This window comes from Nicotiana tabacum, chromosome 14 (assembly GCF_000715075.1).
Source record: "Nicotiana tabacum cultivar K326 chromosome 14, ASM71507v2, whole genome shotgun sequence".
In the NCBI taxonomy this organism is placed as follows: domain Eukaryota; kingdom Viridiplantae; phylum Streptophyta; class Magnoliopsida; order Solanales; family Solanaceae; genus Nicotiana; species Nicotiana tabacum.
The window spans coordinates 382,266-394,678 of NC_134093.1; the positions used below are offsets into that span (position 1 = coordinate 382,266).

General features: G+C 37.2%; 1 protein-coding gene across 1 annotated transcript; it reads left to right on the top strand.

Annotated features, from left to right (window-relative positions):
- The first annotated feature begins 2,392 nt into the window (after positions 1-2,392).
- Positions 2,393-6,732, top strand: LOC107764995 (uncharacterized). The gene is made up of 3 exons (XM_075229149.1): positions 2,393-3,508; positions 4,549-6,209; positions 6,317-6,732. The coding sequence occupies exons 1-2, from the start codon at positions 2,512-2,514 to the stop codon at positions 6,168-6,170; spliced, it is 2,619 nt and encodes an 872-aa protein (XP_075085250.1). The 5' UTR covers positions 2,393-2,511; the 3' UTR covers positions 6,171-6,209; positions 6,317-6,732.
- The last annotated feature ends 5,681 nt before the right edge of the window (positions 6,733-12,413 follow it).

Here is a 12,413-nt window from a genome sequence, read left to right on the forward strand (position 1 = left end):
CGCTTTTCTGTAGTTATAGTTTTACAAGGGCATCAAGGAATAATTAAGGAGCCATTTGGATATAATATTTATCCTTTTTTCGAAAAATATTTTCAAATCATGTTTGGTTAAATGTTTAACTGAATTTTTGAAGATGAGTTTCAAATTTGAAAAAGTGAGTTTTACCATTTCTCATGTAAAATTTGGTTTCTCCTCACATTGTAATATTTTTTCAAGTGAAATATATCCAAAATAATTTTAAATTCTAAATACATTTTCTTAACTTAACTCCAAAAACTATTTTTTTTTTCAAAAATCACATGTTTTTGTCCAAACGCATAACTAAATGCATTATATCTGTTTTCTAAGGATTATGTCTTTCCTGTTTCAAAAACACAGAGATGTATCGGATTAAAGTTTTAAATGAAGATATTTTTTTGGTACTTTCATAGTGTGTATCAGTGTATATACTATATAGTATTAGATATATTCTTCACATTAATTAATTTTTTATAACTTTTTGAATCTATAATTTTTATTAAAATTGATACTTGATAAACAAAACTAGGATATTTAGACGTGGAACTAGAAAATGGAGGAATAGAAAGGGATTTCTGAAAGTAAAGTCTCAGCGGTTTACAGATCACTTAAAAAATTTGGAAAAAAAAAAGTGGCGTAACGGAATAGAAGCAAAGTAAAGTCAACTAATTAGTTAGTAAATTATTTAAATTGTTATGTCGGCTTGTAAATTTTGAATTAGTAGTAGGTTATACCAAGTCATTCTCTTCTGATACTATACAAAAAATGTAAAAAACAATTCAACACAACTTCTTTATGTATGCACCAATGACACTAAAACCAATTATAATAAACATGAAAAAGAACAATCGGATTACATAATAAACGCGTATTGAAATCTTTGAATTAGTAGTGCCTACCAAGTCTCATTGCATAGCTTATTTTTCAATTTCTTCCATATAATATATAACAGAAATATACACGAATATTTTATCAGTAATGTTTTAAGTAAACAAAATGCTTCTCCAATTGATAATGAAGAAAACATAAAAAACTAAACTTTTAGTAATATTTATTTATGTATGTATTTATTTATTATTCATATATCTAGGAAAACGCTGAGAGAGTTCCATATGGATTTCTTGAGACGTTTTAATGTCAAACAAAATGTCCCCTTCAAAGTTTCTTGAGGACTATTTCCAGTTTTCCAGTTGGCAAAGATAAAATTTTTCTATAGCCATCGACACTTAACAAACATAATGTAATTCGAACTATGCATCTTCCATAGTTAAGGGTTACTTTTTCTTGAAGCTATCAAGTTTGAAAAAAGACAATGCCACCAACTAATCACACCCTCGGTGTTTTTTTCAAGGAAATACTTATATTGGTGCTCAATATTTCATCAAAATAAGCAATTTAACCTTCACAGTTAGAAGAAAAGCTTTATTTTCCTCATACATGACAATATAAATATTTATGTGAAAGACACTTGTATTTAATGGTTTAATGTAAATATCAAGTAAGAGTAAGTTGTTCTTCCAGGGAAGTGCGATAATGAAGACCCCCAGCTTCAATGTTTAATTTGTTTAATATTTACCATAAGCTAAGATTAAATAAAAGTTAATTAAAGTGGTGTTTAACTTTACTTTTGTAACTATTTGTGGTCGCACGTGCATATATAGAAGGAGAAGATAAGATTCTTGTGCATTGGCTTATTGATGAGAGAATTTAACTTGCTCGTGAAGTATCTGGTGGATAAAATGCTCACATGAATCAGTAAGAAAACATAAATCAACAATAATACATACTCCATATAAATAGTTTTCCTCAAATTGTGAAGCTTACACATCTATTGGCTTTGATTAATTTGGTTAGTGGTAAAACAGGGGCACCTCAAATTAAAGGCAACTCCACCTACCCTAATTTCCTAGGACCCCACACCCCCACCCCATCCCCACCCCGGCGGCTAGGAAAACAGAACCATGGAAGACAACAATAAAAGACCAAATTCTATGATCCCACTTTTCATTAAGGTTCAGAGGCAACAAAAATATTGAAAACGAAACGAAGAGTGAAAATGTAAAAAATTAAAAACACTCCTTATTTCCCTTACACAATTATAGCATGCGTCTCTGCATAATGTTATGTTCTTTTTGTAAATCTATGTAGCAGGTAACCACTTGTTAGAGAAAAAAAAAACAATGGAAAATGCAGAGTGATGAAGTAATGGAACTTAAAATTTTTTTGAGAAGTCCAGCTGTATAGAGTTCATAATTTGAAAAGTCTTGATTCTCAATCGGACAAACTAAATTGGTGCCAATTGACAGCTCCATACCAACGACTGCCTCTCACAGTCTCACTAAGTGTTACTATAAATACTTAGGCCATTGCTTCCTCTTAAGTCATTACCTCTCAACTAAAGCTTCTTCTCTTTCTCTTTTCTCACACTTCCGACAGTGTGCAGATTTGCATTGCCACATTAGAGGAGTTGGTGTCGCAATTTTCCGACTAGCAATGAGGCTTAACGGTGGCGACCCCCGCCGGGGTCGTCATGTGCCACAAATCTTAGTGGCATTGGCCATTTTGGCTGTTGCTAATATTGTTTCTGCTGACCCTTATGTATATGCTTCTCCCCCACCACCAACTTACGAATACAAGTCACCACCCCCTCCTTCTCCTTCTCCGCCACCGCCTTATGAGTACAAGTCTCCACCACCACCGTCACCATCTCCACCACCACCCTATGTGTATAAATCACCGCCACCTCCTTCACCATCTCCACCACCTCCATACGTTTACAAGTCGCCACCTCCTCCTTCACCATCTCCTCCACCGCCGTATGTGTACAAGTCGCCACCACCTCCATCACCATCTCCACCACCACCATATGTATATAAATCACCACCACCTCCTTCACCATCACCTCCACCACCATATTACTACAAATCCCCGCCACCACCTTCACCTTCACCACCTCCACCTTATTATTACAAGTCTCCCCCACCACCTTCTCCATCACCACCTCCACCATACTACTATAAATCACCACCACCCCCTTCACCCTCTCCCCCACCACCTTACTATTACAAGTCCCCACCACCACCTGCTAAGTCACCTCCTCCACCGTACTACTACTCCTCCCCTCCACCACCAGTTAAGTCACCTCCTCCACCGTACTACTACTCCTCTCCTCCACCACCAGTTAAGTCACCTCCACCACCGTACTACTACTCTTCCCCTCCACCACCAGTTAAGTCACCTCCTCCTCCTTACTACTACTCCTCCCCTCCCCCACCAGTTAAGTCACCTCCTCCACCTTACTACTACTCCTCCCCTCCACCACCAGTTAAGTCACCTCCTCCACCTTACTACTACACTTCACCACCACCCCCAACTCCTTACTATCCTCCTCATCATTCCTTGATCGTTAAAGTTGTTGGAAAAGTCTACTGCTACAGATGCTATGACTGGAAATACCCAAAGAACTCCCACGACAAGAAGCACCTCAAAGGTATAGTACTCATCTCTGCAATATTCTTTTTTTTTTTCCTGTTTAATATTTCTTCATAACAATATTCAGTAAGATGTTTAATTACTTGTGAAGCAATTATTCTCTTCGTTCTTAGCTTTCCTCGAAATTAATGTGTCTTCCTGAGTTTTTGATCTTGGAGAAATACCCTGAGACATGCTTGAATTTGAAGGCACCAACTTCATTAATAATGTGTCAACCAACCAACATTCTTTCTAAATATATGGAATATTATAGTGAAAGCGAATGACAATTAATACTTGGTTCTGAAAATGAAAGTGATAAATCTTGTATGCAGGGTTAATTGTAAGGCTAATTCTTGAATTATTTATAAAGTTGATAAATGTCATAAATATATTTGTCAAAAAAGTTTTTAAAAACCAAGAAGTAGCATCGAAGAAGTTTTTTTTACAACTGAATCATAAAAAAAATCAAAATAGTAAAAGTAAGAAAAATACTGTCTTCCCATACAAAAATCAATATCATCTATCTATGATATCCATACAAAAAGCAGTCTTCCCTGTGGATCTATGAGATATATATTCATGATTAAGTAATTATTTGTGGTATTAAGGTTTTCTTTAGCTTTTCTTTTTTTATGATTAAGTAATTATTATCAAACTATTAAAATATATAATAATGAAATAAATTTGTTGGATAATCACCAAAATGGTGAAAAAGCGGCTTCCTCTTGTGGTGTCCAAACGGAGTCTTCGTTGGCTCACAAACTGCCCATTTTAATCTAGCCATCATTCAACAAAAGGGAGCCTACAGCTTAAAAGCAGTAAAGGAAGCCAGATGGGTAGATTCTTGACTTTTATATTCCTTATTAGATAAAAAGGAAAAAGTGGAAAATGAGCTTTTGATCATGTGATGGAACAGTTATTTTTATACATTAAGAATAGGACAAAGTTGGTTATTGTAGCTAGTTTGAAAATATGGTGAATATATGTCTATATGATCTGTTAACAACTCAATTATTAAGTACTAATTGAAATTATCATTTGTCACACTCGGAGTAGGTGCTGTTGTTGAGGTCACATGCAAAGTTGGTGACAAGAAAATCAAGAGCTATGGTACCACTAAAATCAATGGCAAGTTTGCTATCACAGTCGAAGGATTTGACTATGCTAAATATGGAGCAGATGCATGCATGGCTAAACTCCACAAAGCACCAAAGGATTCAAAATGTAACATTCCTACAAATCTACACTGGGGCATTAAAGGTGCTAGCCTCAAAGTGAAGTCAAAGGATAAATACGAAGTTGTACTCTATGCAAAACCATTTGCTTATGCCTCCAAAACTCCTTATGAAGAATGCATGAAGCCTAAGCCAACTCCCGCACCTTACTATTACAAATCTCCACCTCCTCCGTCACCAAAATATATATACAAGTCACCACCTCCACCATCACCAAAATACGTGTATAAGTCACCGCCTCCTCCAACCCCAACGTATGTGTACAAATCACCGCCGCCTCCATCCCCTAAATACGTGTATAAATCACCGCCTCCTCCAACCCCAACATACGTCTACAAGTCACCGCCTCCTCCATCACCAAAATACGTGTACAAGTCCCCGCCTCCTCCATCACCGAAATATGTGTACAAATCACCACCGCCTCCATCCCCTAAATACGTGTATAAATCACCGCCTCCTCCATCACCAAAATACGTGTACAAGTCCCCGCCTCCTCTATCACCGAAATACGTGTATAAGTCACCGCCTCCTCCATCACCAAAATACGTGTATAAATCACCGCCGCCTCCATCCCCTAAATACGTGTATAAATCACCGCCTCCTCCATCACCAAAATACGTCTACAAGTCCCCGCCTCCTCCATCACCGAAATACGTGTATAAGTCACCGCCACCACCACCTTACTATTACAAGTCTCCACCACCACCATCTCCATCTCCTCCTCCACCTTACTATTACAAGTCACCACCACCCCCATCACCATCACCCCCACCTCCTTACTATTACAAGTCTCCTCCACCACCATCGCCATCTCCTCCTCCACCTTATTATTACAAGTCACCACCACCACCCTCTCCATCACCACCACCTCCTTACTATTACAAGTCTCCTCCACCACCATCGCCATCTCCTCCTCCACCATACTACTACAAGTCTCCACCACCCCCGGACCCGTCTCCTCCTCCGCCATACTATTACAAGTCTCCACCACCACCATCACCATCACCTCCACCTCCCTATTACTACAAGTCCCCTCCCCCACCATCACCATCACCTCCACCTCCCTATTACTACAAGTCTCCACCACCACCATCACCATCACCCCCACCTCCATACTATTACCACTCTCCACCACCCCCATCACCATCTCCCCCACCTCCATACTATTACCACTCTCCACCACCCCCATCACCATCTCCCCCACCTCCCTACTATTACCACTCCCCACCTCCACCTGTGAAGTCTCCCCCTCCTCCATACTATTATCACTCTCCACCTCCACCTGTGAAGTCTCCACCACCTCCATACTATTACCACTCCCCACCTCCACCTGTGAAGTCTCCCCCTCCTCCATACTACTACACCTCACCTCCCCCACCCGTAAAATCACCTCCCCCTCCAGTATACATTTATGCTTCTCCGCCACCACCAGTCCACTACTAAGCAGTTTGAAAAGCTTGGCCATTTTCCACAACCACTCAAGTAAGTAGCTGTTTGAATTATACTTTTATAAGGGAGTCTTTTAATTACACAAAATTGAAGGTGATATTCAACTAAAGCTCTAATATTTTTCTGCTGCCCTTTTGCAGATTTCAGTTTAAATCACAAAATAAGTGATGGCTTCTTGAGGGAAAGATTCAGACGTCCATGGTCAAAAGCAATTAATTTAATCAATAAGATCATCAACTTTGCAATTCAGAGGTTGATTCCTAGCGACTTGGACCACTTTGCTTCTACTTCTCTGGTGGCCTTCTTACACATTGTTTTCTTTGTGTCTTCACGTGGAAGTGGCTTCAACAGCTTAGTTTTTTATTAGAATATTAATTATTTAGTTGATCTTTGAAGTGTATTTGAGTTTTCATGTTTTTTGATGTTGCTTCTTTATAATTTATTATTGTAAGTATATATCTTTGTTTGGTTTGTTTCGTGTTAATTATTGTTGGCTGTCTACTAGTGCCTACTTGTGCTTTGTGCACCAAATCAATAAAGAGATGAATTTTGTTCACTTCACTTGTTCTCTTTGGTTTTATTATCCGTTCTCTAGTTACATGTGCGATGAAATTTTATTAATATTTTGGCCAGATAAATTATTCAGGCCCTTCCATAGGGACATCGTATAAAGGGGCAGGACATGAATTAAAGAAATAGGACACTGCTAAAATAATAGTACAATTTATTACTTCAATACTACTAACAATCCTATTAATTAAGATATCAATACCGAGAAAGTGATTAATTAAGCTCGATCAGTTCAAACTGAATTCCGTGGTCTTTCTTCTCATTGATCAATCTTTAAAGTACTATTGAGTGACGACACGTTTTTATTTTGTTCGCATATCCAAAGTTGGGTTCGAGGAACTTGATGTTATTTTAATCTTTTTCTTTTGGAAATTAAGAGCGACAATAAAAGTTCAAATTATTTACCGAATTGAATTTGTAAAATTAAGCTATATTCAAAAGAAGGTGACGAAGCTAGCCATGAAATGACAAATTAAAGTACATTTTAGAAATATGCAAATAATATCCGATTCTTGAGAAAAATCAAGCATAACGACCTTAAGATTAAAAGGAGATTTTGGGTTAAGCATCTTCGATTTCTGGGGTTTGGGGGGTTGCCTCTGTAGATAAATAAACAATTTTACCATTCGGGTAATTACTCAATTTTTAGCTTAAAGCGCAGTTAATCTTTTTGTTATAACTAGTCTCTGGACACGTGCAACCCATATCAATTTTTACAAAATATATATCGAAATAATTGTGATCACAAGTATATTATAAATAGTAGCTTTTGTTGGAAATAAAATTATAAATTAAACTTTACGATTATGTATAATTACATTAGTTTTATTTGACGAGATATAAATATTTAGTGTTGGTATATGTTTTATCCTATTATCTAGGTTTGCTTTTACCATTATCATAAATCTTGTAGAAAACATAAAATATCCCTTTTATACTATAATATAGATATTCATGTGAGAAAATATATTTTAGAAATTATTTAACCATGAATTTTATCAAATGCCAAAAAAATGCATTGAAAATTATTTTAGAAAGAAATTGGACACATATCGTTCATTTTCTCATAGGAAAGGATGTATTTTGTTTAAAACTCCTTTTTGTTCTTTCTTTGTTGGTTTTTGTTAGAGAAGCTCCTACTACATTCAAATGTTTAGCCCCTTAAAAAGCAAAAAAAATTTCTAGAATCTAACTTCTATTAAAAATCCAATTCTGACTAATAATCGAATACTAGGCAAGCCGACATAATCAATAACCCACAATATCTTTTAAATACGAAAAATATCATAATTAAGTTTAAGAGAGAATCCCACAAATACTGGATATAAATACACTCCCAAAATCCGGTGTCACTGAGTACATGAGTATCTATGCATTACAAGTCTGGAAAACACGGTCTATAATAGTCTAAGACCAAATACAGTAAACAAGGAGATAGGGAAGGAGAGACAAGGTCTGCGAAACATGGAAGCTACCTATGAATCTCCGAAAAATCAACTGTGTGAAAGAATCAACACCCACTATGTCCGGAATCACCTGGATCTGTATACGAAGTGCAGGGTATAGTTTGAGTACAACCAACTCAGTAAGTAACAATAATAAATAAGAACTGAAGGTAGTAACGAGCTACACAGCTAAGCCCAAATACATAAATTTTCAACATAAAAGGGTAGGCATGTTCTCAAGTTCAACATTTAAAATTTCACCATAATTTCATATCAACTTTAACTGAAACAGAAGAAAATGTCTTTTAGAAAATTTTCCAAAACAGTCATATTTGACAGCTGAAATGCAGCAACAATGAAATCAATGCATCATCTCAGAGTAGCATTCACCCAGTCCTCTAATTCACTCCAATCTTGCAGTCACTCTTTCCTCACAGTCACTCATTCCTCACAGTCACTCATTCCTCTCAATCACTCATCACTCGGCACTCGGCACTTGCACTCGCACTCAGTAGGTACCTGCGCTAACTGGGGGTATTTACAGACTCCGTATGGGCTCCTTCAACCCAAGTGCTATATCAAGCCAATCATGGTATAAATCAATGAAACATGCTGCAGCGTGCCGCCCGATCCATAAATATCCTCACAATTAGGACTTCTGCCTCACTCAGTCATCAACCTCTCCAGTTTCTCGGGCTCTCAGAAATCATGATAAGCATCCCAACAACAATGATATGATGCATCAATAATGAATAAGAGAGACTGGGATGTAATATGCAAGTAAAACTGTGATTGAGTACAAATAGTAATTTAACAGATAATTCAACATGTACACGACCTATGTAGGTTCCAACAGTGTCAACACATGGTTTAAACATGATTCATAGTTCAATTTCCCTAATATGTGAAAATATTTCACCAAATTCCGACATCAACTCGATCCTCAAATTTTCAATTAAAGTCTTTGAAGATTTCTACCATTTTCAACCCAATCTTTACCCATTTAAACTCAACAATCTTTTCACAAACCTTATTGATATGTGTATGTATAAATAATACTCTTACACTCAAGAATCATACTCTCAATTACCCATTTTTACCCAAACTTGAAATTGAAGAATTGGCGAAATAAATTCTTACCTCTTTGAAGCCCTAGTAAGATCCCTGTGAAATCATCAAGCCTTGAACAAGAATTGATGAACAATTGACTAGGTCTTCACTTTCTTCTCTCTAAGATGCTCTCACCACTCTCGAAAATATTAGATTTTTGCTCCAAAAGAGTCCCTTTGCCTCAATATATCGAAATAGGGTCGGGTCAAAAATTAAAGCCCCGATGCTAATCTGCGGTTGCATATGCGACCACATAATGCTTTTGCGGCCTGCATAATGGGTCGCAAAAAGGGCCCTCCGAAACTGGGCAACCTGCTTCAGTCTGCGGCCGTTATGTGATCCGCAGACCTGTTCTGCGGTCGCATAATGCACCACAGAACTAGTCTGCGATTGCATAATGCGCCGCAAACTTGGTCTCCAAAGCCGCCTCACCTGTTTCACTCTGCGGCCATTATGCGGTCTGCAGAGTGGTGTTGCAACCGCATAGTGGGCCGCATAATATTTTCCCCCCGCCGAAATTTTTTTTTTACTCCCGAGTGCATTGTTCAACCCAAAAAGTCCGAGCCGCGGTGAGCTTGCTCGCTACATGAAATTTCTATAACCTTTGTACTAATTGATCTACCTTGGCACTACAAAATCTTAATTTTCTTAGCAAATATTCTCCGGGGTTGTTACACATAAGTCAACCTCCGGTCAACCTTTTCAACTTAAGTTCTAAACCTTGGAACTATGTGATCCAAATTATTCTAAAACCTCACCGGACCCAAACCAATTACCCCCGGCAAGTCACATAACAAATTATCACGCATAAATTGTGCAGTAAATGAGAAAACGAGGTTGTAATACTCAAAACGACCAACCAAGTCATTACATTTTCCCCTCTTAAACAAACATTCATCCTCGAACGAGTTTAGAATTATACCTGGAGTCTCAAATAGGTCTGGATAATTGCTCCGCATCTCCCGCTCAATCTCCCAAGTAGCTTCTCCGACTGGCCGACCTCTCCACTTGTCACAACCATAAATTTTCTCCGTAGGATGTCGTGATGACACCTAGTCTCTAAGACTAGGTAAGCCTATCAATGCAGAATAACAAGAGAAATCTGAAATAAATAAATCTGCAAATTCACATAATTACAACTCCCAAAATCCGGTAGAAATAAGTCACAAGCTTCTAAGAATTTATCCTCAATGTCTCTATATATCACAGTCTAAAGAAAATAAAGAAGCAACATAATAAGGATAAAAGGGGGCTTCGGAGTCTGTGGACGCTGGTAGATATACCTCGAAGTCTCCGTACACAGGTAGCTCACTGATATCTCGGCTGGTAGGAAGTACCTGGATCTGCACAAAAAGATGTGCAGAAGCGTAGTATGTGTACACCACAGCGAAACTCAGTAAGTGCCAAGCCTAACCTCGATAGAGTAGTAACGAGGTCAGGTCAGGCCCTACTGAAAATAATAAAAGACATGGTGAAATATTTAACAATCTAATAACAATTAATAACAGTGGAAATGAATCAAGTAAGTAGTATGTCACCATTAAATTACACAGAATAAGAGCAAATAATACCTCGTGGAAAGAAAACAGAAATTTACAACTTTAAAAAAATCACAACAATAATCAAAGGCAAATGCAGCCATAAAGAAATATCAACAAAGGCACTCCCGAGGTACCGCTTCGTAGTCCTAAATCATAAATAAATTCACAATATCCCATTTTCTTATATCACCGCGGGAGCCTTCACAATTAATTTTAAAGAAAATATTTTTTTCAAAATAGCATCCCGCGTTTTAGCCACCCTTATCACACTGCATGACTTCTACTAGTTTCCCTACTAGCCACGCGTATCAAGCCACCCTTATATCACCGCATGCATTTCAACACCCAGACCTTATACCACCGTATGCGTATCAATATCACAATATCTCACAATTTGCACCTCAAGTGCTCAAATATTTTAATTTGCCAAATAAATCAGCAACAACAATAATATTTTCCACAATAGGGAGCTCACGGCTCAATCACAATGAGTAAAAAATCTCATAAAATATTCGGGAATAAATAGCTCAGCAAAAATAATATTTCACAATTTTTAACACGTTGCCTCAATACCAAATTTAAAAATATCAAATACTTCATATTAATAATATTTAAATTAAAGAAATTCAACCTTCAAATAATGCACAGAATAAAATAAATAAAGTTTCAACTAAAAAGGTAAAATAATTAGTAGGACAAATGTTAGAAAAATTTAAGAATATAAAGTAGATCAATGATGATGAATATAATAGGATAAAATAATTTAATTAATATGCATCAGTAATCTACACAATTTAAAGACATAATCTTTCACATTTAGCCAGTGTACACACTCGTGACCTCGTGTACATGACTTTCAAGACGTTACAATTATCACATCAATACCACTCCTAGGGGGAATTTCCCCCACACAAGGTTAGATAAGTCACTTACCTCAAACCACGCTCAATCAGTTAAGTAGTATGTCTTTTCCTCGATTTTCTGACTCCGATCGGCTCGAATCTAGTCACAATTAATTCGCCTAAATCCATACAAAATTATAGGAATAAATTCCATATGAAAATACAAATTTTCTACAAAAATCCAAAATTTAACCCAAATATCGCCTGCGGGGCCCATTTCTCGAAATCCGACAAAGGTTACAAAATCCGAAAGCCATTCAACCTCGAGTCTAACCATACTAATTTTACCAAAACCCGACCTCAACTCGACCTCCAAATCTTTAAATCTTATTTTCAAATCCCTATGTTCAAATCCTCAATTTACACCTCAAAAACATATAATCTAGTCGGATTATTCGATGATAATTCAATATTATAGAGCAGAAATGATCACAATTGACTTACCTCAAGATTCCCCGTGATTTCTCGCTCAAAAATTGCCTCAACCCCTGTTTGGAATGTCCAAAAAGGAGAAAATCGCGGACCCCTCTATTTTTGTACACCGTCTAGAGGTTTCGCACCTGCGGAATTTTTAACCGCTTATGCGGATTTTCTCTCGCTTCTGCGCACACGTCCGATCGACCTCAAATTTTGCGCACAAGTCATAAATGACATAACGGACCTATTCAA

What these genes read in the sequence shown, in the direction of transcription:
- LOC107764995 (XM_075229149.1), top strand. Translation starts at nt 2,512, where the DNA reads ATGAGGCTTAACGGTGGCGACCCCCGCCGGGGTCGTCATGTGCCACAA. An exon ending in CGACAAGAAGCACCTCAAAG is followed by an intron (nt 3,509 to 4,548) that starts GTATAGTACTCA and finishes CACTCGGAGTAG; the next exon opens with GTGCTGTTGTTGAGGTCACA.